Source organism: Acanthaster planci, linkage group LG16, assembly GCF_054643075.1.
Source record: "Acanthaster planci isolate LZ-2023a linkage group LG16, COTS_SCS, whole genome shotgun sequence".
In the NCBI taxonomy this organism is placed as follows: Eukaryota; Metazoa; Echinodermata; class Asteroidea; order Valvatida; family Acanthasteridae; genus Acanthaster; species Acanthaster planci.
The window spans coordinates 10226908-10254891 of NC_141792.1; the positions used below are offsets into that span (position 1 = coordinate 10226908).

Sequence of the window (27984 nt, forward strand, 5' to 3'; positions counted from 1 at the left end):
TGTTAAACTGTCCCAAAATGCAGCACTTTTCATTCTTAGGTTTTAATTCAATACGGGCGATTCACAATAGTGCGCCACCAAGAGTTTGCAACACATTGGCCAATCATAACGCGCAAAATTTGTCCACCCTTTCCAAACGCGCATTGGGTCGACAAATTTCGCACATTGTGATTGGCCAATGCGTGGCAAACTCTTGGTGGCGCACTATTGTGAAACGGCCATATTCACTGATTTCAAAATGCCAGTGGCTGTGGCCAGACATTTGGGACATCTTCACCAATGGTCTGGAGTCCAGTTTCTGTGCTCCTTGACTACAAGTGATCTCTCCCAAGCCCTGCAAGGCCTTACCCAAATCAGGGTTCACCGGTTCAGCTGAAGGAACATGACCATTTCAAGGCAATGGCCCGATTCCCCCCCCCCACCACACACCACTTCAGGACATCCATGTAAGCAATACCAATAAATGTCAAATTGGGCTGTTATCATTCAGTCAATTAAGCCATGTCCCTGCTGTTTACCACTCCATGGCAAACAAAGTGGCGTTCCGCCAAGGTTAGCAGTTCATTCAGAAGTCATAAAAACACTGGTGAAATGTCTACTGATGGAACAAACACAACAGCACCCACAACAACATGCATCCTCTATGCCTGGGACTTTTTTACTGACTACGAAAACGGAAGGGGAGGAGCTCTGCTATTTTCAATGAGCCTTTTGCGAGTTAAATGTGAATAAAATTGGGTACACTGAGTTATCTGCTTGCACTTAAATATCAACAATTTGAATTCCCCAGACTAAAGACACTGTTGCTATATATATGGTGATTCGGGGCAAGCATTTTGCATAGCGACCACCATCTCTGGTATGGACTGGTTCCTCTGTGCCCTTCTTATCCATTGAAAACAGTGTACTGGGTGCACGGCCTCCCTTAAAGCAAAGGCTTGCTTGAATCACGAGGTATAGCAACAGCGTCTTTAGCATGGAGAATTCAAATTGTTGCATTCATGTGAATCTAAAGAACTCAGTGTACCAGATTTTTTTTCGAAAGTAACTCAAAAAAGGCTTAGGGACGAGGGAGGGGTTGGGATGTGTGTTCCACTAATGCAAAGAACACTGCTCATGTTCTTTTGTAAATACCCTAAATGAAAATATGAAAAATTGATTGAGAATATTGACAATGTGATCGCTGCTTGCACACACAGAACAAAGCCCTGGTTTGTTAATCCTAAATTGGAATCTACCAGAAGGCGTAGCCCCACCTACAAGCACCCCAACCCCACCCACAAGCACCTCAACACGTCCACATTTTACTTACTGGAAAGAAGGTGGTCGTGAATCGCCGATGCCGCCCGTCCGTTCCATGGGAGGCTGCATGTCTGTGGGCGCTTCACTGTGGCTTTGCGATGCTGTGTCCGAGGGCGCTCCTGTGCTGCCATCGGCGGGCACGAGCTACAGACAGAAACAAAATATTCCAGAGAAAATCATAGAAAAATTTCCCCAAATTGGATACTTCTGGACCTTCTACAACTGCATGACTGCATGACAATAAGCCATATCAACAATCGCCTTGAAACACCTCACTGCATAAACTCTTCACACATCTGTTCAAGTGTGCGTACAGAAGAGCCTCTAAACCCTTCGTCAACAGTCTGTCCAATGAATTTACGTGCTTTCAATTTTGAGTGCCTTCAATTCTTGAAGACCTGTTTTTCAACTATGACTTGGACAGGAGAAAAGATTTAACCAGACATCTTATGGACAGAAAAAAACTTCAAACTATGAAAAAAAGCCAAATAAACTGGATGTGCACAAATTACACCAAATTCAGTTATTTTGATTTGATGTTTATTTTTCATATCCAAAAAGGGGATAGGGGAACTATCACTCTGTGCGGAAGCAAAGAGGACGTGTTGTTTTAAATGAAAGTGATGCTCCTTCGGTAGGAACTCACCGCATAGGCGCGCAAGTATATGAGTGTTTGGCACGGGGCACGCTAAGTATGCGCAACGAAGTCATACCAGAATGTACACATATGGTCTTCACGTCTGCGCTGGACGTGTGCAGTAACCTGGTTAGAAAACTTCTTACCAACCTGTCTTTCTTTAGCTGGTGAGGGTGCACTTCATCGTGGGACGAATTGCAATGAATAAAAAAAAATTTAATGAGCATCTACCGAGCAAGTGTTGTAACTCTTGGCCTATTAAACATAAACGTTAGGCATTTTAACCCTAACCCCCTTGGCCCTTTTCAGATACAACCTCAATCCTTCAAAATCTTCCAACTGCCCCCACGAAGAAAATTGGATACAGCCTCAATCCTCCACATTCCTCCGATATTTCTCTACTACATTACGTGGAGGGGCGCCCGCTGCCTCACCCCTTCAACACCCTCCGGCAATTCTCTCATCATGTTGAGGCAGTGTGAATGGCATCCTACAGCAGTATGGAGGGTTTCACATGAATGTATGCATGACTGAATATAAACAACACAAGGTCTAACCCACAACCTTGAGACTGTGCATCCTTCCCAAGCTGCAATGCAAGTTTGCCACGCTGCCACAATCCTCTGACATCCTCCAGAACTGCCAGGAGCACTGGGCAGGAATTCGGATGGTTAGGGCTTTAACTTACTCTCTCAGCTGTTTATGAAAAAGCCTTAATGAGTACACACTGTAACAACAATGGGACTACTAGTAGCCTACCAGCATTGCTACACAATCAATCATAAAAAAAAGCTGGAACAACAAGAGAACGTAGCCACGGAATTTTTCAAAGACTCACTTGTCACCTTTCAATTAAACAAAATCACCGCGCTTCAATAAAAACTTCAGCACGACCTGCTTTGACGTCACGGCTAAACGCTTCCCAAACTAGGGTCGACGGCTTCCACCTCACAAAAATGACAGTTCGGCAAGTGACGTCCTTGCGCGCCCTATTTAGCACGCTAAAGTCACCGTGAAGCCAGAGTAGAGTCACCGCTGAAACAAATTATCCACACTCTCCTAATACAATTGAGAAGCAATTTCACACATGGGGGGTTCCTAATTCAAAGGGAAGACTGGATGTAGCAGAGATAAAGGGTTTTTCTCTGCAGCTAGCGACCTAACCCTTCTTTTTTTGGTTGACGGACTTCTTCTCACTTTTATCTTTCATGCGGTATCCTTTTTATGACGACACTGTGTATGCGGCTATCGATCTTAAGAGAAAATAAATGGCTGTGTTCTTCTTTCATATCCCATAGTGATGAATTCAATTATCTTCATATTAATTGAAGACATGACAAATACAGATAATCGCACTTAGACGTGATGGTGAAATGAATTAATTAAAAAAAAATCCTTTATGGATGACTATTTTCTGAAGTAAAACACCAAAGCATCAGTATCAACAAATTCTTTGGTATGATTTTGCCCACAAAAAAATGCTGAAGAAGGTGAAGAAAATGTTTATGTTTAATTTTTTTCTGGGATAAGATTGTTCTCAATTTTTTCTTCCAATTAAGGTACCAGGCGTTTTAATCCTATTAAACCACTTGGATTTTTAAATCTAATTAGGGTTTAGTTTTAGTTACCTGTTTTGAATGACAGAGACTCAAATTCTTAAAGGTTTTTTAAAGTCACATGCAAAGGCCCAATTATATTTTTTTTTATTTACGATTTTTGGGAAAAGAACAAGAAAAACTAAACATTTCTATAAACAATGTAATATGACCAAGGCATGAACATGATCCCTTACTACGATCACACCACAATAAAACCTCCTTGGGAAAAAAAAATTACATTTTGGAGAAATCCCTAAGCTGCTCCTTTAATCACAAATCAATCAGCCTATAGAAAAGCCTCCTTGATGGACATGCCCAACACAATGACATCCAGCCATTGGCCAGACTCCAATGCCAGGCTAGGGCCAACCTCATTAAATGGACCCATTGTCCAGGGGTCTTTTGTTGGTGTTTCTTAGGGGGAGCTGCAATGGGAAAGAAACCTGAAAGCTACCTGGAATTTCGGATAACCCATTACACGTCTGCTCCAATGGGAAATGCATGTAAGTGATCATTACAGGAGAACACCCAACGCATTAAACCAGTGCATGCTGTTCCATTACACGTACATGTATGTGCATCCGCACAGAGCACCATTGTTACACATTAAAAATTTATTAATTACAAGACATTTGGACACAAGTATGGGGAGGGGTCTACCCATCTGTAAAAATTGGGAAACAGTTTAACGTCAATATTTGGTAATATGTGTCAGCTTTGTAAATTCTTACCAGCGTATTTAACACAATTCAAGATATTCTTCAGCACATTTTAAACTGAATGGATAATTAATCCTTACAAATATGCAGACAAGATAGAGATGTCTGCACTGAGTGGAACTTATTCTGGTCAAATTTATTTACCCAAGTCATTGCAAAAACGTTTTGAACCACCACCGCACACATTTTTATCCCAATTAATCATGTACTACACCATCTTTGGCAGAACCTATTACACCCATGCTGTCTGGAGAAAAGTTTACCTAGCCACATGCCGGGGTTCAAAGGTCGACAACGGGCAAAGGTCAATGATTCCTCAACACTTGGCAGGGGCAAACTCTGGAAGTGGAAAGCCCAGCCACAATATCTCATAAATTACAGCAATGTTTTGACAGCATTGGCAGAGAGGCTGAAGCTTGAAAGGTCACATGGATAACTTCTCTGTGTGAAAGGGCCACCAGATATTTGCTGTGACAAGGACAGCTCACTCCACGTTTTTCAACTACAGGGTGTGAAAACCTAAACATGAAGCTATCACTTCTAATTTTCAGAGTTGAATCGGAAAGCTCAGGTTTTCATTTAAAAAAAAACCAAACTTTTCTAAGCTCCACAAAAACTTGAAATATTATATTTACTTCGAGTTTTAAAAACTGGTCAGTGTAAGCACTTACATTGTAATTCAAAGGATGAAATGTCTTTAACCCCAACCCTACATAATACTACAAATTACGACTTGTAGTAAAATGTAGTTATCAGCGCTGCTGCTTGTAAGAGGACATGACTGCATTGTTCTCTGAAGCCATAAAATACAATAGAAAAGACAATGTACCACACAGTGCTGTGGCACTATGAATGCATGGCTTTATTGTTCTCTGTGCGAGTAACAATGGAAGTAACCTAGCCAGAAGTAGTAATATGTAGCACTAGGTCCTTGGGGCTCAGGCTATTACTTAGTATTTTGTAGTACTGAGTACTGTAAGCCAAACAATATGCTTGGCGGTTAGGGTTAACAAGTTTTAAGAAGTGGAATTTTGAGGGATCCTTGCGATTAATTTTTTGAGACATGTGCATCTTTGTACTTTTCTTCGATGTACATGTATGAAAATTGTTAGAAATCTTTTTGGAGTTGCATGTGTGTAGGCCTACATAACCAAGTATCTGCTGAAATCTAAGGGGTGAGAACAGTTGCTTTGTGTGACCATTTTTGCTGTTGGTGTGCGGATGTTTGCCAATGTTTGTTCTTCACAGATGGCCTCTGGATTGAAAGGTACTTTAGGTGTAATAGTGCTGTTTAGCATGATGGTAGGGCTCGACCTTAAGTTCGAGATGTTTGGAGTCGGATTTGACACTAAGCAGACTTCCGATCCTTCACCCATCTTTTAAGTCACACGGGAGAGCAGTTTTATCCACAGGAGAATGGAGGTAGCTTTCCACTATCTATGGATCATAATGCCTTGTTCCAGCTCACAATCCATGTGGAAACTAAATCACATAAAGAACTGAACATCATGTGTGAGTCGGAGATGGGCTTGATTATTTTGGGAGTTAACCTTATTTGCTGTGCAGTACCAGGTTCATGTTAAACCATCGGTCACTTATAAATGCCGCGCTGAAGTACGTGCACACTTAACATGCCTTCAGTCTAACAGTTCTGCATAAAATTTAGCTTGCAGTACTCAGTACAAAATACAAAGCAGCAGCCTGAGCCTGAAGGACCTAGCACTACAAATTACTACTTCTGGCTAGGGCACCCTCCATTGTTAGTTATATAGAGAACAATAAAGCCATGCATTCATAGTGTCACAGCACTGTATGGTACATTGTCCAATCTATTGTATCTTACGGCTTCAGAGAACAATACGGTCATGTCCTCTTACAAGCGACAGGACTGAATACTACATTTTACTTCTACATGTAAGTAGTATTTAGGGCTGTTAGGGTTAACGTTACCAAACCTACATGTACATTACTTCCTACTCTTAGGGACACATACATGTACATACATGCTCTGGTACGTGAGCTACCGTACTGGCATATAAGTAAGTGGCTCCACATGAAAATTAAGTTACAAATTACAAAATGTAGATTAATAATTGACTCAATATTGATCTGCAGAAGGAGAGAACATGTTGGCTTTTCAAAATTGTTCACTCAGCGACAGTGGAATTTTGCCAAGGTTTTAATGTTTCAGACGAGACACAGTGACTCCAGGTGCAATCAAGTAAGCGTTTGTGTCCACTGACCACTGTTCATTAATTTCTAATGACCTGTAACATGTGTGTATATTTCTTTTTAGGTCAAGACTAATTTTGGATTTTTTTGCCCCTGCCTGACGGCGTGCATTATGTGTACTCAGTGCTTGCCAAATCCATCCTTGGAAATACAGGTCAAGACTGTTACATGAACATGAATAGAAGATGCCAGACGAATAGACTCTACAACAGGGAAACCATTTTCAATGTGTGCTCCTTGAATGTACCATACACAATGTACATGTAATCTGTTGGTGCCAGACCATTTTGGATTCCAGGCCTCTACACTGTATTTCAGGTGTGTTTTTTAAAATGTGGCTTAAATTAGATACAATTTATCACATAATATCCTAGATTATTTTACATGATAACTGTCATTAATTTGCGATAAACATTTAGTTTCTTGCAGTTACGTGTACTTTTACTCTTGGGTTCCAGATATGAAAATTTGACCTCGCTGTTAATTCAAGATGGCCGCCACATTATTTATAATTAAGCATCACAGCTGGTGTCTTGGAGTGCACTCCTCAATAGAGGAAGGGTTCATGGGTTCCCGCCCAGGTGGCTCAGCAAAAAGTCCACACTGCATCCTCTAGTCTAATTCTGGTCTACTGAAACAAACTGTGCATTACAAAAATGGTAGGCCTACCTGTGTAATATAAACCCCAAGGCATGCCTGCTTGTGTACATGTACGTGTACGTGTGCAGATGTGAGCATTGTCAGGTACCCACCAAATCTACTGCATGTATGTTGGAAGCTCACGAAGGCCTCTTTGTAGGGCTGAAACTGCACGGCTCAATTTTAACCCTCTGTGGACTCTTTCTTTGCATGCACCCGATCCCGATAAAAACCAGAAGGTTGGGAAGTGAGTACCGTAGTCCACAAGCCCAGTGTATTAACAATGCATGCAGGCAAACGTGGTTTAATTTTTGGCAGTTGTGTGCTCCTCTTTGCTCGGGAGAAAGGGTAACTTAATTGTTTTCATTGTATTTTAGAACCATGCTGAATGTAACAAAAATCATAATTTTTTGATATTATAACTGGTGATTGCAACCCCCCCCCAAAAAAGGAAAAAAGACTGAGTTATTTTGTACCAGTGTGAGTCCATTTTTCCCCAATTTCCGGTGCTTACTGTGTTTGCTACAACTCTGGGCCCAGATCTGTCCACAAGAGGAAGTTATGAACTTTACACACGTATTCTTAATCCGATCGACAATGTCGTGCTAAGTGCCCTGTATTACTCCATAATTGGTTTCATTGGAAACTTCTTTATCGCGTGCATTTGTTTGTTGGCCAAGTGTCAGTGTTACTACCCCCAAAGCTTTATCAGCCGACCGACAGAATGGGCGGTCGGTCATGAATGGGCACACACACAAAAAGCCAGCGCGACTGCCACGCTCTGACTCTGCCACCTACAGAACAAACTCATTGATCATAATCTATATACACGTATAAAAAAAATCCAGTACTTTTTCCCTTCAACTTGAACCTGGTCAAGCAAGCATTGAAATGCAAATATAATAGCCATGAAAAAGGCTGCGGCAATTAAACCCGCCATGACAATCACACGATGGATGAACTCACCCGCCTCCATCCCCCCCCCGAAAAAAGAAGAGCAAACAATAACTCCACAGACGCAGATATTAGACATGACCGCAGAGATCCCCCGTATTTTTTGCAACATTATCCTATTCCTTTTGTAACGTCCTTATCGGCGTACACGCACAAGTACATACCGTCAAAGCAAGCAGCTTTGTAAAGCCTTCAGCACATTCATTCACAGCTTGACGTACGGTATCAGATGATTCATTTGGCTCACGACTGAATTGCCAGAGCACATAGACATGCAGGCCTAATCTGTGCTGTACAATACCGCTACACATGCTGTATATAAGGCCTAATATTTCCATGAGGCACATAAATTGAATCCACTCACTTTGTAACTGTGCAGTTGACACGTACATGTACAGTGTATACGTAATCCTGCAGGTGTGTTACCGATACCTGCAAACTCAGAATTTTTTATTAATTAAAAGAGGCAAGTTTGTCATGTTATTTCTGCTAAGCAGTATTTTAAACTTTTTTCCTCCCAAGTTGATTTTTTCCCCCAAGAAAACAGACCACAGGCCAATCAACATTAAAAGGAACACCAACTTTTTCCACATGTACCGGTACATGTGGACATGTATGTCATGTGTATGTGTAACAAGTCGGTCTCCACATTACATGTGTAAATTGCTCTTTTGCTAAAATGTCAGCAATGCACAATGGCATGCATTCTTGTAAAATAAACCTGACCCGATCAACAGAAAAACTTGGTTGAACTAAACATGTACGGTAAGCCAGCCAACCAGCCTTTACATTTTTCTTGAGAGCATCCACATTCCAAGAACAGTTGCATAATCCATAGTACACACAAGTTGCATATTGCAAATCCCACAGGGTAGAGAAATCGATGTTGGATGATGAAGTACTGTACCTCATAAGACACAACAACAAACAGACGTACATGTAGGTTCAACGGTCAATGGCTGTTGACCGTTTTACATGTAAATCTTGAGCACTGATAAAAACAAAAATCCCTTCTCTTCTCTGTGACTAATGCTTCAACACTGACTCATGGCGATGATAGCGGCCATCTTGAATTCAGCCAGAGGAGTACACTCACGCAGGGAGGCCGGGTGATTACACATTCACACGTCTTTTACAGATATCATGGGGTAGGGGGATGGTCGGGGTCGGACACAGACAAACAATCAATGCTGCAGAACCAACAAACAGACACTGGCTGCCCTCTGTATGGGCTGGGCACTTTCACTGCCTGTGAAGGTCTTTGACAGGTCCATTTTTAGAGGGAAAGCAGGTACAACGGAGACCTTTACATGGGTATAGAGAGCCTCGAGGACTGTACCGAGTTGTGTACCAAAAAGCCCTCCCCACCCCCCAAGAATTTTAAATGGACACCCTCTGATATTTGGTAATTAAGTTCCAATGCTAGTGGGATCAACAGTACAATTATATTCCATTTTATAATCTGAGTTAAAATTCAGTTTTTTTCCCAGCCCCATCAAGCAAGTCCAAAATAGAAAATACGCTGCAGTAAAGCACGTGTATGCTGGGACTACAGTTTGGATGTTTGGTTCGAATGTATCAACGCCGGTAGGCAGGTTCCCATATTTACAAATAATGAACTTCAGCACCGTATCTATGAATTTGTAACAAAATAAATACAGGGAGCCATACTTGTTCACCAGCAATCGATCGTACATGTAATCAACCTCATTCCCATGGCAATTATTAGCTGCCATATTGCGCCCACTCTCACACGAGGTAGTCCATGGGGACCAGGTTGACATAATCGTTTCCTGGCTTGTGCTGCGTGCTCACTATATCATCAGAATGAAACAAAACTAACAGAATTTCTTCTTGAAGGCAAGGGCAGGCCTATACATACATGTACATGTAATCTTTGTTATTGTCAATAATCAGCATAAAGCTTGTTTTGGTTCTTCTACCTTAACGATGGAAAAAAAATTGTGGAACTCTTCCGATGCCATGTTCATGCCTGTGGTGTACATGTGTGCGTGTACAGTGTGCATACATGTATGTTCACGTACTACGCCTGTATGGCATATTTTTTCATTTATTCGAGTTTTGTACTCAATGTGCTTGTTCTTAGCCAAATTGCCCAAGGAAACATGTATGTAGGAATACTGGAATTCATTTCATATCACTATTTATTTTTGTTTGCTTATCACATAATAATCTGAATGTACTGTATTGCAAACCAAAAGGCAGACAAACGTCTGTCAAGTACTGACCTGCATTATTACCTGCTTACCATTTTTCAAAAACAAAATAAAGTGGTAATGCGAAATCTGTTCAAAGGTGTTTGCCATTATTCGCTTCTTTGTTGCACGGCTGTTCAATAACACTATACAAAACAACAACTGCACAGAGTTTTTACAATCTATTTTTTTCTGAAGGCTGGGTTTTTTGTTTGAAAAGGCATAACTCTCAGAAAAAATGTCAGAAATTCATCAGAGACCACCAGCGAGAATCTAAAATAGGCAGAGCTTCCAGGGCCCTTACGCAGGCCTTGGATCATGGCCGTAAGGGACTTCGCGCTGCGCGCTCGTGTTACCTGTTTCAGGTTCGTGCACAAATTTTGGACTCTAACAAGACTACACTCCCTGTTTTTCAATTTGCCCTCCCACTTTTCAAATCCTAGCTAAAACACTGTTTCCATGATCACATCTGACTTGTGCCTTGACTTCCCCCACCATGTTTATCCATTTTTGTCCATCAGGACAAGAGGCAGTACAGTCCATCAGTGAATGACAATCCCACCAAGGAAGATGAGAGAGAGAGAGAGAGAGAGAGAGAGAGAGAGAGAGAGAGAGAGAGAGAGAGAGAGAGAGATATCCCGAGATCCCCCAACTGGTCATTTACACTCTCCGCTCCTGCTGGAAATTAATTTGGCATCCGTCTCCCCCGCTGTCCTGACCGAGCGATCCGCATCATGGGGGGGGGAGACAAATGAAAAATTCTGAGGATCAATTGGACGAGAGAATTGCTGCACCGGGTACCTTGGCAGCGTGTACTGAAAAATACATTTGTCGGTAGATTGATTGATTCAAGAGATGTTAAGGGTTGAAATGTCTACGACACCCAGTTATGAAGACTGTTTCTTGTACAGTTTTCAAGATACTCCTAGTAGGACACAGGTACTAGGCAGGTGGGACGTGACGACATGTTTAAACCCAACCTGGAGAGTCGGGTTAGCTAAGCTGTTCTTTCCTCGCCTTTCAACTCACTATTATTCCAGGGACTCTCTTTTGGAGAAAATTATTTTCCAATTGCGACCTAAGTTACTGAAATATTTTCAGAGAATTTTGTCCTAGTCCGTTCTTTCAGTTTCACACTGACAAGGTTTCACAGAAGAATTTATATTCTTGCCCAGACAACATTAAACACGTGCAAAACTTTTTTCACACGGGTACAAAATTCTAACTGGTATGAAATATAATGTTGTCACACTACATGTACATGTAGCTTAAAGCTGTAAAACAGTATTGGGTTTCATTCCACACTTAAATAAACACAACTTATCTCAATTACCAAGCTATAACAACTGGGGGGGGGAAGGCACTTATTAGAATAGTTGTAAAGATGAACTTGAGCATTCTTACCCAGGACACCACACGGCCATTGAAGCAGGGCAGTTTCGCCTCATCTTCTACTATTTCTTCTTTGACAACACTGGGGGGAAAACAAACAAACAAAACAAAACAGCAAAAGCGTTAAAAAATTTCAGTTTCTGAATTTCAATTCATGGCGTCACAAGAATTATGAAAGTAACAGTTGCCAAAAATAGTCTCAGTCTTTCAAATTAATCAGTGCAAAAGAAAGTACAGTCATCCACTGTAAAATCACAAAATTTCAAGTCCAAGGTACGCAGACTGCACCAATGGGCGATATTAACGATAGGACGGATGTGGGAAATGGATCACCAGTCTGCAGTAAATTGATAAAATGGGTCCAAATCCAGATTTATAACCCTTACTCCTAGTCCAATTTTGACTGGGAGCTTTCCAAATACTCAGAATCCATTACTGTGCACCGGCCAACCAACTGAAAATCGTTCGAGCTCACGGTGTACGTAAACAACTTTAGAACGTAAAGCTGCAAACTACATGCAATAAGTAATCAAGGTGTCTAGGGGGGAAAAAGTAGATACAATACCAGCTGTACCAGAAATTAAACACACTGTTTGATAAGGAAATTCGTTCATAAGTTAACTGCAAAACACAAGTTGTCCAAATTCCTTAAGCCAGCCAGACACTATTCCGTCTAGGAATTAAGGCATAACATTAACATAACATTGTCTAACATAAAAAGGCACGGCATTTGATGTGAAAATTAATGGCAGGCTGAAGTTCAAAAGTGTAAAGCTGAGGTCACCGAGGTTTGATCCTGGCTCAGCTTGGTCTGGTCACAGACTCACAGAACCTCCTCCTGCAATACAATGTAGGTCAGGCGAGACCAGTGGAACCCTGGAAACTTCAAACAGGCTTCTGCAGGAAGTCCGCCAGCATTTAATAGCCGGCCATCAATTACTTTACAGGAAATAGTTCAGCTACTTGCAAAGTCCCCATAAATATCTCCACTGAGCGGCACATTCCCAGTAGCTGAGAGATGTAGGTATGACTGTGTTGGAATGGAAGGCAGTTCATGGAGAAGTCAATGTGACGGGTCACAAACTGAGGCGCAGGCGACATACAGCCTCGAGCTGATAGACTAAAATGTGTGTCATTCTACAGACTGACATGTTTGATAGAATAAGAAGTTACAGCGACTGACTGTGGTAATGACTGGAAGAGATAGGTTAACATCTAGATAACTGACATTTCTCTGTAATCCGCACATTCATTACACAAATACATACACACCACTAAAAAGGTAAGGCTAGTATGTTAAACTACAAAGGCAACAATGACCGTTCTACAGAGAATGAAATCACTCCGCACATTGTTTGGAAATTTGACTTTTTCAATGAGGGAAATGTGCATTCAGTTTGGTATGTACAGTAGAGCAAAGCTTGGGATACTGGACATAATGTAGGTTTTAATATAAGAGCAGCCATATTAAAAAGTACAGGTACTGTACATGTGTACAACGTGTATCACAGTGCAGTTTCACAATACATGTACATGTACATGAGCAAATGTACCAGTACCAAGACGACTAGTCTCCACTACACCAAATGATTTACCATATGATTCACAGATTGCTTACTCACAGGTCTAAGCATAGCCTGCAGCATTGAAGAAAAACACCTACTGCTTGAAGTGCAGTACATAAACCTGTACAGATAGGATCACCATAAATTACCAAGGGGGTCACAAGATGTGCTTGCATGCTGGTCAGTCCTATCAAATAAACAACTACAGGAAGTTGAGATATGTGAAGGATACTGCTGTCAGCACATCTTGACACAATCTTAACTCAGGACACCATTAACTTCAGATCCCTGCTACAAGTAGAAAACACAAACGTTGTCCTATTGGTATGTCATGTACCAAGACTAGCTTCTAACCCTGTTCCAGTACCCATGTACAATTCTGGGCCCAATTAAGTACATGTACCAAGTTGGCGGCTTTCTAGTAACATGTATTTAATTCAGGGCACGCAACAGTATTAACGGGAAATTCTATGTGTACAACCATGATGGCAGGTTATATGACTCTAAACCTGTTCCATCTACACAAGAACTGGAAAATAATAAGGCCCCAATTTCATGGCACTGCTTACCAAAGAATTCCGCTCTTACGATCTCCATTCTGCACTAACCGCGCAAGCAGAAAAATTCTGCGTTAACCCTTTAAGTACAGAATCCTTAGTTACGGGATATACACATGCCCACGAGCCAAAATTCCTTGCTAACCCGTGAAATACGTTCGCAGTAAGCTTGTGGTAAGCAGCGCCATGATATTGGGCCCAGCACGCAAGCCAACATCCAATCTGACTGATTGTGGGTACCTGACCCTTGACCCCCTGTCCATCATTCTTAATTCTTTTAAGCACCTCCCTCATTCCCACTAATCCTCTTTAAGCCTGAGGACATCAATGCCTTGTAACTGGTCCATTGTTTATTTCCAGCTTACATCTTCTGGTTCAGCATTCTTTAGAAATCTAAAGCTACACCTGCTATGCTTTTAACCTTTTAACCATATGAAGCAAGATACATACATGTATGAGAGGAAAAGAACTCCCTCCCCCCCCGCCTTTATGTTGGTCATTGTTTCACTGGAATCTGGGGAATTTTTCTCAAACATAGGGGATGTGTTAGAAAACTAGTAAGTATAGGGATTGGACATGTCGGGGGGGGGTATGCCTCTGTCTCATTTCTTGCTGGATATAGTTTTAACTGACTGCATTTTGAAATGACTGCAGTAGGTTGACAATGAAAGTTGTCCTTTTGTGTCATGAGCATGCGCTATTGTGTGTGAGACACGTGGTACATGTATGTAACTAGAACTGCCTTGCACTAAACCAATACATGAACATGAATGGACTGGTGCACACTGTACATTCATCAATGTGCTTCCTATGAGATGTACGAAATTGACAGTAATTTACCCGAAGGAAAAATATCAGAACACAGTTACAAATTATGCAGCACTCGGCCACTACTCCTTTGAGATTTGGAATTGCAATCCTGTAGGCTTCACTGGCTTTTAAGTTTTATGAGGCTCAGAGAGGGTCTAGCAAAACTACCTGGGTCTAAAAGTGATGATTTCAACGTGCATTTATATTCGACGGTTGGGCCGACAATAACACATTCTGCTTACAGTTTTTATGAGCCAATGGCCCCTGAAAATTGAACTCTGCTTCAAGAAATTTCCCCGAGGTCATGCAAATTGATCATTTGTTCCTCCAGATATTCAGAACAAGTCATGTAGCGTAACACATGCTATCACTCATCAGGCAAACCGAACATCTTCCATGATAATAAACAATTTGTCAAAAAGATTAATGAACATTCTATGTATGGCTCAACAAGAATTGAGCTTTGGTAAGGTTTGTAAAATTCTAAAGTTTAAGACAACAGAAAGACCCACAAGATACATGCATTTCTTTACAAGCTAGCTGTGAACAACAGAAGTGTTTTCCTGCCTTAATTTTAAGAAATGTGAACAGTATTGAGACAAAATGTTGTCGACAAAGTGCAGTTTGCCATGATCGGTTCACAACTTTTTTCAAAGAATCTGCGAGAGAAATTTAGAAACAAATTTTAACATTTCAAAAAGACCAAAATCTACATTTCTTGAACACATCCATGTTTTCATCAGAGTTACACAGGCCTAGCCCATGAACAAACAAGTGAGCCACGAGTTTTCCCTTACTAGGGCTTGTTACATTTTTTTAATGAAGTAGGCCCCGAATTTATACCAGTTGATATGGGTTCCTCCCAAAAAAGTCACAAACATGACAAAGTCTAGAGTGTAATTTGCATCAATACCAAGACACAATTTGTTCAGAAGGGCAAAAAATATTGAATGCAAAGACAAGAACTGAGATACATGACAACGTGACATGATCACAACTAGAACTAAGGACGTTCTTGGATTGCACTGCAGCACAGCAGCAGACGAGACATAATGACCACGGCATGCCACAGGACCAGGTCTAGTCTGCGCAGCCAGCGCGTTGTTTGGACAGAAAAATATGGCCACTTTCATCAGTTCATCACCCAAATCCTGGCTATCGAGGGCTGATTTCTTGCTGATATGCCCCATACTTCCATCTTTAAGACCACCCAGGGCATCTAAAAGTATTTAAGATCACCACATCGGGTAGAAAATTGAAGTCAAGCGGCAATCAGCGAAGAAAAACTGAAAATTCCACACGCCTTCCGGTCATATTGTGCTCACAAATTCGTACTCACCCGAAATCATCGTCCATAGATTTGAAGAAGAATTTGTAGTTTGGCCGGTTGAGAACATTCTTGAAATCGCCTAAAGTCACTTGGTCCGCAGGAATTGGTAATTTCACAAGGTACGGGGTGTCCTCATCATCTATGTGGTAAATGATTTTTGTCTCCTCCATGTTGGGAGAGCCGAAAATCGGCTAAATTATCCCAGTCCAGCTTCCAAGAAAATTTACCTCCGATCACCACATTCTTTTGCGAGTACAGCACACATTATCACAGGCAGTCGTAGTTTTTCAATGGGGATCTCTCTAGACTCTAGACCAGCGACTAGCTAGCTATTCGCGCATGACCTCAGACGCCTCATGAATATTTAAATACGGGGCCATTCATTTAAGTGGTTGGTCTCCCTCTGTTCATTTGGAGCAAGTACCCCACACTTCTTGTCCGTTGGAAAAAAATATATCGATAAAAGTAAATCAAACAATAATGATAACGAAACAAAGATGTTCAGCGTTTGGCAGAACATGCTCAAATTTCAGTATCATTCCAAACTATCAGTGAAACAAACAAAGAAGTACATGAAATAAAACGTTTTTGAGCTACGCCCTCTCCTCCAGGTCTATGTCGCTTTCTCATTCTGCGGTTGTGTTTGTGGATTTTCAAGCATTCATTGGGAATTATTTTTATGCCAAATATTCCCATATCTAAACATATTGATCAAACAAGTAGCATTTAAAAATGAAATAAAACAAAGGTCGGGTTTCGAATCGAGTATTTTTGTGGCTACTACTAGTCTAAATTACAACACGAAGTCACGACCTATAAAAACGGCCGCCGGCATGCCGCAGCAAGCGCCTCTTGTCATCAGTTTTTAAACAGCCGTTGGGTCCAACACACCAACATGGCGGCTCCCATGTGAGGTTAGAATATCGACTGGGCTAGGTAAGTTTGTTTTGGCTGAAATATCCTCGACAAATTGAATTCCTGTCGTGCCCGTGTTAATATTGTTTGAATTCTGACGTATTGTCAGTGATTGCAAGCGATGGACTTGACTATGATCAAGAACTTGTTGAACTTCAGGAGATCACGGCACGTTGACTGGTTGAGAGGTTTTGCTGCATTTCCGCCATGACTTCGCACGAGCAATGATTGATCATCATTTACCACTTTCCTTTCGGTTTTACAGGACCATCTTTGCTCGCTTTTGTTGGAGCTTTGAGGTTAGAAAAAGTGTATCTTGGCCGGGGAATATTTCATCATGGCTGATGAAGAACATGAAAAGGCCTACACCTGGGAAGGTGATTATGAAAAAACATGGTAAGTTCATAAGAAAGGTATCCTAAATCGTATTTATAACACTTTCAAACCAACTTGTACCGTGGATGACTCGTACCATGGGCAACTCGTACCTTGGCCAACTCGTATCTAGAGTTAAGCCCACTTGTACCTTTAGTGTTATCAATTCGGTTGTACCTTTCTTGCTCTTCCTCTTCACCGTGTTTAAGATCAGAATTGACAAACATATCAAGAAAAAAATCTTCATAAATCATAAGAGATCTTGAGCACCAGCATGATTTTCTGCATAGTGCCTGCCGCGGGCGTTTGCACCATCGGTTTATGTGACAGGGCTTTGTCGAACAACCCGACCGTTTACCAACTTCAACTTGACATCCCTATTAACATTCTTTTATTAAATAATAAGCTCTGAGAAAGCTATGTTGAGTTGATGGTACGAGTTGTCCAAGGTACGAGTTGACCTGTTCCCTTTATAACAACACTGGAGTGCTGTTGATATTGAATAATAAGTGGAATAATCAGACGATGAGTTATTTTCAAATCCATAGAATAGTATTAGAACTTGACCTAAGTGTGTCTATAAGAAGTTGTCAAGATTCTCCACATTTGTGTTCTTGTTTTATTCGTAGAAAATATAATTGTGTTGTTAATGTATTAAAGAGAAGATAAAATCAACTGATCTTGGCCCAAACGTATAGGCAAAATGACATCAGAGGTATTGCTACTGTTTATTTGCAACCATTTCTATCATATCTGTGTTGGTGAGTGACAAGCTTCCTTGTATCGACCAGTTGTTTGGGATGGTCACTCTTTCCCCCGGTGATGTATTTCTAGGGAGGCCCTTCGAGAGGACGAGCATGGGTCCCTTCAGACGACAGTGGACGACATCATTCACCGAGCCAAGCGGAGGCGGCTGTTGGACAGGCCACCCAACATCAGACTGGGAATGGTGAGGGAGACAGGAATGAGATGTTGGAGAGAATGCCTCAGGATCATTTGTTTTGGGGGGAGGTGCTTTTAAATCCCATGTTTATCTTGGGCTTTTTCTCAAGACATAAAGACCACTTTCAGGTCTGTAATGTTCAAATTCAGTGACGACACTTCCGCCTCTGGATAAAAATATACATGTCAATTTTCTATTATGAATTGACTTTCCAATGCGCTAAAGGTCTAAGGTCGGGGGGAGGGGGTGGAAGTTCCAAGAAGCCAAAGATGGAAACAAGGTTAAGATTTAAAGAATCTGCACCTACAAGAAATTCCAGCTTAGGTGAATGATTGATTGATTTGAAAATAGGTCAAGTATGGAATCGGAGCACTGTGTTTCTCACTGAACACAACACTGTTGAAAACCCAACTTTTCTTGTTCCAGATGAGGCATCTGTATGTGGTGCTTGACCTGTCGCGTGCCATGGAAGATCCGGACTTCAGACCAAGCCGTCTTCACTGCACTATCAAGGTCAGCTGAAGATTCCACAGGCCACTTCTCAGATCACAGCAGATATCTTGGAAATGATGGTTCCGTATAAAGTTGTGGTCACATGCTTATCGGGATTTCCATGATGTACTTGCTTTTTTTTTTTTTGCAGTTGTTGGAAATGTTCGTTGAAGAGTATTTTGACCAGAATCCAATCAGCCAGGTGAGATCCCCCCTCATTTCTCTGGCTTCCAAGCCCCACCCCTGAGCCTAGCCCCCTTTCACAAAGTGCAATCTGCTTCAGTATTTGTCGCTCAGTTCTCTTCTCGTGTGTTGTGGATGCTTTTTGATGACAAATCCTTTGTTTGAAGTAGCCAGTAAAATATCAGTTTCTATTTAAACATCCTCAATCGACACACTTTCCGTCCTATGAACTTCTTTGAACAGATTGGCTTCATTACAACGAGCGACATGAGAGCTGAGAAACTCACAGAACTTGGAGGTGAGAATGAACTTAATCGGAAAGCGTTTTATTATTTATGGCTGTCACATGTCTGCCAAATGCTCATTTCCTCCCTGGAAATAATTTTTTGTAAACCTCACCAGGCCACGTGTGAATCCTACGTCACATTCTTTGCTGGTTGTAAACACGTCAGCAGATACCGACCACAGACGTAGCCGTGGAAGCCCATTTCAGACACTACCATTTTACGCTGAGTCATCAAATAATTACCAATGTCTCATTGGTCCCTTTGAAAAAAAACACTCATGACTATTGGTTGATTCAGGAATTTATTGTTTCTTTGTTTTTGCAGGGAACCCCAAGCGACACATTGCTGCCTTACACAAATGCAAAGACAAACCGTGCTCCAAGGAGCCATCTCTACAGAATGCTTTGGATATGGCCGCCTTGTCGCTCAGGTAAACAGCCAATTTTATTTTCAGGAATTCAGTTTTGTGCACTTTCTGTAACCCCCGATCACACCTTCTCGATACGCTGGCTTGAATACAACGAAATCTGACACAGCTGAAGCGAGAAAACCAAGAATGCAGCGTAATGCAACAAAAATGCAACAGAATGCAACAGTGGATTTTATGTTGCAGGGCAGCGCATTGGATTGAACACCAGCCTTCTGGCATTACAAAACTATAAACTGCACCTTGCCACTTGTGTTGACTGCCAAGTCCAGCAATATGCAACGACTCACGACAGCTGTTGAATTTCGTTGCATTTAGCTAGGCTGGATCAAGAATGCTCCCCACATTTCCATTGTATCATGCTCAGTCGTGCGTTTCCTGGTTCGAATTCCAGACACATGCCCAGCCACGCTAGTCGGGAAATTCTCGTCGTCATGGGAAGTTTGGTGACATGCGATCCTGGAAACATTCATCTTACTATCAAGGTATTCAATTATGACGGAATATCAAAGAAACGTATTTACCTCACCTGGACTTTTTGTGACATTCTGTCATTGTAAGTTATAGTTACATTTTTTCATGACGTCCAAGTTCAAAAATCTTTATAACTGCAAAATCCCGTCTGGGGATGATAACAGCCATGCAATGTTTTATATTCCACTTGTTGCTCAAATCAAAGCTGTACTTTACCAACTGATGCTGGCTTTGCACTTTTGAGAATTATTTGTGATTTGTTGGGTTGCTAGGCACTGAAGGATCTCAACATTCGCTGCTCTGTGATTGGTCTGGCGGCGGAGATCAGAATCTGCCGGAAGCTGTGCACGCTGACCCAAGGTAAAAGAGAAAGTAATAAAAATGAAGCCACAGATTTACAAACGAGACAGTCTCACACTAGTCAGTGTGGTTTATCTTCGTCTTTTTACCTATTCAGGGACTTACGGAATTCCCCTGGACGAGACCCACTTCAGAGACTTACTCAAGGAGCACACCAACCCTCCGCCAGCTACGGTGACTAGTCCAGAAAGATTTTTCTTCTTTTCACAACATACCAAATTTGTCAGTTTTCCAGTTTCAAACTGAAACATTTAAGAAGGCCCAAATGTACATTGTTAAAAGTTAATTAATATGTCAGTTCATTTCATGTTCCTTTTTTCCCGAAGGCAAATACGGAACCGGCTCCCATCCGAATGGGTAAGTATAGTAACCAGAACAGCCACTTGTCACAATGACTGCTCATAAAGCATTAATTTTAATACTGAAAAGGTCAAGTACTTCTTACAACCTAGAGGATATTTTTTTTGTGGTAGAAAAAAATTACATCATCTCTTCTGATAACTTTTTTTCCCTGAAAAGGTTTTCCACAGCATGTGTTGCACACCGAAAAGGACAAAGCGGAGAAGCCTTCAGTGTGCATGTGGTATGTACTTACAAAAAAAGAGAAAAACACACTTCAAAGAGAATTTCTCCAGAGCGTGGAACCAGCCTTTTTCCGATATTGGAAGGTGCTGGTGTTCTTGTAAGAAAATATACTTTGAAAAAACTTCAGTGTTGATTCTGCCAACAAGTAAAGTCACATAGTTGCCCACTCAAAATATCAACTTGAATGTGTCAGCCCTGCATCGTTCTGCATCAGTCACTTCATATTTTCCTATACTTTTCATTTTCCTAGTCATCTGGATTCCAAAGACCACACAGGGTTCAGTTCTAGTGGTTATTTCTGCCCCCAGTGCCGAAGCAAGTATTGCGAGTTGCCTGTCGAATGCAAAGTCTGTGGTAGGTTGTCAGTTTTTCTATCCAACCTTAACAGTCTCATAGTCACTTTCTGTCTGTAAAGGTGAGGAACTGCCTTTGTTGCCCTCGACCCAATTTTGTAACTGTTTTCGTGATCAAGGCCCTTTCTACTGTCATGACACCGCCCAACTTGCTTCCTCCGCCAGAATATCAGTCATTGACCGATATTTGCACGCAGCATATTTGATACTTTTTAAGTCAAAAAGCTGATTGAATGAACTGTGTCATAGGTCACCTGAATTTCTTCTCCCTCCCTCAGCTCTGACGTTAGTCTCTGCCCCCCACCTCGCTCGCTCCTTCCATCATCTTTTCCCGCTTGCAGACTTTGTTGAGGTTCAGCGGGAGACATTCTACACCGACCATCCGCTGTAAGCCCGCACTTTCATCTATTGAAACACACCTGTAAAAGACAATTCTTTCCTCAGTGTATAAGAATGTAAACACGTACACCGATTTCCCACGCAGTAACCTTCGAGTGCCCACACGAGAGGGCGCTTTGTTACCTAGCGCCACAGTTCTGGTTGGGGCGCCAGTAATAATTATGACAATATCAAGCTGTACAAGTGCTTTCAATTATGCCAAGTCTCAAAGTGCTTCACAAGCAGTGTCAGCAAACACTGCTTTGTGAGTGTATGGCACAGAGTAAACATCAAAGATTTTCATTTGAATGTGCACAAACCTTTATGGACACCAGGGTAATGGTGGATATGGCAATCAGGCATCAGACCCAGACTTTCTCATCACCATGGGGGAAGTGCTGCGAGGTGTCAAAGTATAACTGGTGCATTCCTCTTTCTTTCGGCTGAATTTTTTGGAAAGCCAGCCACCGATGGTAACCTTTTATTGACTTACTATCTCCCTTTTTCTTCTCTCGTAGCTTCTGTTTTGCATGCCAAAGTCAACTCAAGGACGACACAGTGAGTAGAATTTCAAAGCTTATAGATTAAGAGTCGTTTCTCCAACTCCGGTTTTTGCCTCTGTCCTTGGCCTCATGTTCTGGCTTTCAGACCGACAATACCGGCTCAATGTGTCTGAATTACTTTGGCCACAGAGACATCGATCTAAAGGATAAGAGAATTTATTTTGACCATTTACAAGTTTCAAAGATGGAGCCACCGATGAACTGTTGAGTTAAGCTGCAGTGATGCAAATGTTCATATCGTCTGATTCCCAATAGTCAAAACACAGATCACTGTAATGACTACACCAGGGAAACCAGACTATTTTTGAACGTTCCTGTGTTTACTTTCAGTACTTGAAGACTTCACCACTTGATGCCGGATCACGTGCAAACACACATAATTTTCTTTGTTTGTTCCACAGAGATTTGTACACTCATTTAAGAATTCTTTTTTCATTTTCACGGTTGGCGTGCTAATGCGTCGTTTTTTTGTTGGGTCAAAGTGCAACTGCAAGGTTGAAGAATTTGCAGCTAAAAAAAACCCACCCCAGCAGCTTTTTTGGATCAGAAAATTTGACATTAACTGGTTAAGAATCCTTCAATTTGAAGAATACCGAGACCTATATTTGACCACGTAGAAGAGTTCCTGAATGTGAATGCCTGGCCTACAGCTGCATAGAGTCAACTTTTTTTAAAACACAGATTTTTTTTTTGTTCTGTTTTTTACTTCCACAGGTGTTCCAATGCTCTACATGTGACCATCTCTTCTGCCTGGATTGTGACCTGTTCATACACGAGTCCCTGCATTCGTGCCCTGGGTGTGCAAGCACAAGGTCCGAGCTGTCCAGGAGAGGCTCCGGGGCGCATCACCTCAAGAGGTGAAAAGTGGAAAAACAAAAAACCTCACTGAGAAAAAAAAATCGTCAGGGTGCAACGCCACATCTTGAAGTTGGCCCGTCACGTATGCATTTCAGTACTTCTATGGCCTTCAGACGAGGCTTGAGCTGAATCCCGTCAGAGCCGGAGACAAACTTCACAGAAACCTTGCTAGGAAAACCCTCCAAAAGGATCACGGGTGAGGTTTGCCTGGCTTCTGCCAGCAGAGGAGGGCTTTAAACCCGAAAAGAGCCAGGTTCTTTTTGACCTTTTCACAGCCCAGTTAGCCCCCTGAGAACTCGGCTGTCGCACACCTGATCGGTTTGAAACACAGCATGCGTGGATCTAAAGATGTTTATCCTCAGTACAAATGTGAAGTTTCAATTCAATACGACATAGAGTTTTCATGTATTGTTATTTGAAGTTCATGGCTGTATGCATGTTGGCCCACGTGCATTGAGTAGGTCAGTGGGAAAAAGTACAGATTTTTGGTTGACTCGTGTTGGAAAAAATGTGCAGAGCACCAGAACGCCACGTCTGGTTTTCACAAAATTCATGTCAGAAGGACCGCAAGATGTTACTTAGAAAATCTCCCGCAGGCTCAGCACGTTAGAAACTGCTTGGTAATGATACTGGAGAAACTATTGAGGGAAGGGTGTAGATTCCCCGCCTCTTTTAGGGTTAAATTTTCCTTAGTAACAAAAATTCAATCGCTCAGTAGAACTCTGCATTTGATGTAAAGCTTATATTCTGATATTTTGCTAAACAATAGACTAACAGCAAACTAACACCATTGTGTTTCAAATACATTTTTATTGACTAAGGACTTTTGTTTAAAATTCATTTCTTGTGTGCTGAAGTTTCATTGGTGTAAAATAATTGTCGAATCGGATCTTTGTTTCTCTTCATAAAATGGTATGCACTGAGATAGAATAGTGGTGGCAGAAATATTTCCAAGTGGTCCATAAAATTATAACGTGCATGGCTTGCTTCTGACATTGAGCCATGAAGTTACGATCAAATCAGAGAGTCACACTGCTCTAACTATTCTAGTGACCAAGTTCTGCAAAATATCCTCGAAAGATTATGTTAACAAAATTTTGGTTCTGGCAAAAGTGTTGGGAACGTGATCACGTGTACATGGAAATCTAACAACGCCGTGAGCCATGGTAAATGTAGACACAACAGTCACCTGGTGATATTTTGACATTTTTGCACTCTATACCAAAATAACTCTTGTCACTTCATAGATTACGCTGCTGTGCTGGTGTCTTAAGGAAAAAAAGACCTCCATGATGCGCACTGGATAGAAAGGCGCGAAAAGCCTCCGAGGCAATGTCGCGTTTTTCCTCCGTTGCACAAGCACATTAAAAAAAAGCAACTCTGCTGTTCATTCGCACGTTTGAGTGAAAACTTGAGTCTCAGTCGCTAGCCCAACATCTCACTTTTCTAACTCATGTAAAAACTTCTGCAAAAAAAAGACAGTAGTTCAAGGCAAAGGACAATGATAGTACTATTTATAAGAAAGGCTAAAGTCTACAGGCAATAAATATTTGGTGCCTAGGTATGACAGGACAATTTATACGCATATTTAAAAAAAAAAGGAACGTGCAAAATACAGCACCAGAGCCATTATTATCTGCATCTTGTTACTCTACATAAATATTTGAACTCCTTAAAAACAGATTTATCCTCTTACTAAAATTTCACCACACCGCCATGTAATTCTTATCGCTTATAACACAACATATTTTATTGTTTAATATCCCTTCCACCAAAATGGCCACCCCCTCCATGGATAATGGTCAAATCCAAAGTCCGCATTCTAGGGTAGGAGGGTGGAAGGATCTATTCAGATGAAAGGGAAAGGGGGTGAACTGTGACATTTGCACTAGTCTACACTGGTATACGTTACATGCAGCAAATCCATTTCAATCGGTATTAAAATTAGAATTTACAAAATATGTCAATGAGCACCTTTCATATTATGCAATTATAAACAAACTCTTGTGACTTGTAAACAAACATTTCACTTCCATTTTCTGTCTAATTCCTGTATAAAGCAGTGTCAGTTAGGCAGATCTGGGGCCACTGAGGGTCAAAGGTCAAATGAACTTTTACACTATTTTCTGCACCCTCTGGGTTTGACACACTGAAAATCTATCCAGGTACTTACTCCTGCTGATAGTTGCCTAGCTCCGCCCCTGCTTATAGCTAGCCTGTCACATCGCCTACAATTATGTATAATCTGGATAAATGTTTCCACAAGTATGCAGTACAGGCTAGCTACATGGCTAATTTTAACCTCTAAAAATGAAAATCATGACAGAAACAATATGCAACTTGACACCAGTGTCTTTATAACGTAAAACAAGTACACCGAGATTAAAAATGAAAATTAAAATATAAACTGCAAATGTATAACTACTTTTTTCTGCCCAATCCCGTAATGACTATATAAACCAAACGTTACCCCCATACATAATTTACAGCAGTGAATTGAAGAGTCAAGATTACTCCTTACACAGTTGCCAGTTTCCCCAAGATATAAAAGCACCCTGTCATGGAGTGAGACGGTTTAGCCACTGGTCATGCCTGATTCGAATTGGCCACTCATTGGCAATCTCTTGAATGGACAAGCCAATCAAATCATAGTCTCATTCTGTGAAGCTGTTTCCCCCTTTACTTCCTTGCCAACCCACAGCAAAGAAAAAAAATCACAAATAAAACAGAAATCTGTAAACAATACTTGGATGTACATGATGTTGAGCTGGTTTAAAACTTTACATACAAAATATAGCACCATTCTGAATGAAAGCTGGAGGTTAAGGCTACAGACAAAGAGCTCACTATCTTCTCTATTAAGCTCATCTAACTTACTTAGACTCTGCCCAGCCGTTTATCTTGTAATGCACCTAGAACACCACAGGCAGTAACACTACAATTTGTTGGGTGCCTGGAACAAGTACATAAGCCCAAAGCCCTTTTGCTGCCAAGCATGATCACTGCAAAAAAAAACTTTTCCCAGCAAAGGACGAAAGTATGCAACTGTTTCATTTTAATGAAAAATGAAGATTTCTTTGCACAAACTTTTTAAACATTACCCAAATCATTTGATAAGTTGTTCACAGGTTGCTGTTTGTACAGCCTGTGTTGATTTTGTAGTAAATTTTATCCGTTTTTACTAAATAAAGAGAGTGTGTTTCTTACGCCCTTTTACCAAGAACATTTGTTTCCATTGTGATCATGCTTCCCAGCAAAAGGGCGTAAGCGTGATTACGATCTTTTGCCAGGCACACAAAGAATTTGTTTGCAACAAGTCTGGTTACTTTCAGACTGTTACCATTCCAACTTAAAAATACAACATACCTAGGATATACAACATTGAGCAACAGACTTAAATGAGTTGCCTTGGAGCAGGCTTGAACTTAGACATGTTAACAATGGCCTAATTTTGACGAGTTGATCCACTGCGACTGATTTGTGCCCTTGATAATATAGTCGCCACAGGAGGGCGCAGTTTTGAATAGAAGGTACCGTGGTTTCAGTAGAAAAATATATGAACAGATCTTGATATATGTAAGAAATATATCAAAATATACATGAGGAGCCTCTTCTAAATGCCGTTAAATTCACTGTTTTGACCATTTCTTTTCTGGAATCTAAGTAATTGGCACAAGGGCGCCAGACCACACCTTATAAAAAAATTAAAAAGACCAAAAAGGCCTCGTGGCAAAGGACTTGAAGTGCAAAATAGATGACTGATTGTAACTGCGAGTCCACGCACTACCGATCATGGGCATCACTAGTCTTGTCCCAAGACGTCAGTGATCGATAGTTGTTTTATTTCTGTTGAAGAGCGCCCTCGCACAACTAGTTTTTACTTCCGCACAGTCTAATGAGTCGTTGGGGGCGCACTATGCACGGTGTCTGCTATCAAGCACTAACGTCTTGAACCAAGACTAGGGCATCACTAATTTGAATGAGGGGTCACAGTATTTATCAGCAGGCAACTGGTATAAACATCAACAGTGGAAGAAGTCATTTTGGAGGTATTTCCAAGCAATGCGGTAATTTTCACTCCCTTTACTCCATTTCCGTTTGCTTCCCCGCTTCTTTAACTTTTCCTCATTTTTTTAAGGGGGTGGGGCGAAGGAGGGAGGGACAAGGCGCCCCCTTCTTTCTCCCGTCATGATGCCCATGCTATTGATAACGGGGCATTAATATACAAACGGCATTTTGGAACATGTTTGACAGAAAACCCTTTTTATCAAACTAACATACTTTTAAGAATCCAGAAAAGAAAGGTGGTGTCATTGAGTGTGAAAAAATAACTTGTCCTCATTTTGAAGAAAATCTGACCCCAACTCCTGTAACTCTAAAAGCTCTTATGCTGGGTAAAAAAATTCCCTTCAAGAAGCAAATTTCACTTTGTATTCCACACTTCAAAACTAACACTTTCTCCTCTATTACAAAGGAAGGCAACAAGGAAAGCATAGGGCTAATGCAAGAGACAATCTGTGAACGAAGGGGCAAGGTGACATCAGTTGGGGCAGTCCAGGACGTTGACTGCATCCACCAGTGTGTCCCAGAGGTTAACGTGGGTCACCCCGGCGTAACCTTCCTTGCTAATCCGCAGGTCGGCGATGCAGCCCTCCACGCCGCTGACGTACTTCTTGCCGGTCAGTTTTTGGGCATCCGGCGCTCCACCTTAGTGAGAGAGGGCAAAATTTACCAACAAATTGAACTTTCCACACCACCATGGCTCTTTTCAACCAACTTCTGCTCAAGGCAGACACTGCTTGGGGATTTTTAACATTTCACTTCTGATATTCAAGCCCTA

General features: G+C 41.4%; 3 protein-coding genes across 16 annotated transcripts in view; 1 reads left to right on the forward strand and 2 right to left on the reverse strand.

Moving 5' to 3' along the window:
• Positions 1–16252, reverse strand: part of LOC110978958 (segment polarity protein dishevelled homolog DVL-3-like) — a 64067-nt gene extending 47815 nt beyond the window's left edge. For 2 of the 4 annotated variants that reach the window (XM_087147155.1, XM_087147153.1), the window contains exons 1-3: positions 15961–16252; positions 11702–11771; positions 1313–1446 (exon numbers count right to left, since the gene is read on the reverse strand). In XM_087147155.1, coding sequence (XP_087003281.1) covers positions 1313–1446; positions 11702–11771; positions 15961–16121 — 365 coding nt within the window. In that variant the 5' untranslated portion in view covers positions 16122–16252. The remainder of the gene's footprint in view (positions 1–1312; positions 1447–11701; positions 11772–15960) is intronic. The other 2 variants (XM_087147154.1, XM_087147156.1) reach the window with 1 other exon arrangement.
• Positions 16253–16775: 523 nt separating this feature from the next.
• On the forward strand, positions 16776–23965 carry LOC110979183 (general transcription factor IIH subunit 2-like). Its single transcript, XM_022234775.2, has 16 exons — positions 16776–16887; positions 17132–17262; positions 18076–18190; positions 18611–18697; positions 18828–18878; positions 19103–19157; positions 19471–19576; positions 19968–20058; positions 20320–20407; positions 20505–20581; positions 20734–20764; positions 20927–20990; positions 21243–21346; positions 21624–21732; positions 22242–22281; positions 23001–23965. Exons 2-16 carry the CDS (start codon positions 17204–17206, stop codon positions 23145–23147), a joined length of 1224 nt encoding a protein of 407 aa, XP_022090467.2. The 5' UTR covers positions 16776–16887; positions 17132–17203; the 3' UTR covers positions 23148–23965.
• hspg2 (heparan sulfate proteoglycan 2) overlaps positions 23935–27984 on the reverse strand; it is a 111885-nt gene continuing 107835 nt past the window's right edge. For all 11 annotated transcript variants that reach the window (XM_087147081.1, XM_087147083.1, XM_022234768.2 and 8 more), the window contains one exon: positions 23935–27851. In XM_087147081.1, the coding sequence (XP_087003207.1) occupies positions 27685–27851 (167 nt within the window). In that variant the 3' untranslated portion in view covers positions 23935–27684. The remainder of the gene's footprint in view (positions 27852–27984) is intronic.

What these genes read in the sequence shown, in the direction of transcription:
- LOC110979183 (XM_022234775.2), top strand. Translation starts at nt 17,204, where the DNA reads ATGGCTGATGAAGAACATGAAAAGGCCTACACCTGGGAAGGTGATTAT. An exon ending in ACCAGAATCCAATCAGCCAG is followed by an intron (nt 18,879 to 19,102) that starts GTGAGATCCCCC and finishes TTCTTTGAACAG; the next exon opens with ATTGGCTTCATTACAACGAG. An exon ending in GAAACTCACAGAACTTGGAG is followed by an intron (nt 19,158 to 19,470) that starts GTGAGAATGAAC and finishes TTGTTTTTGCAG; the next exon opens with GGAACCCCAAGCGACACATT.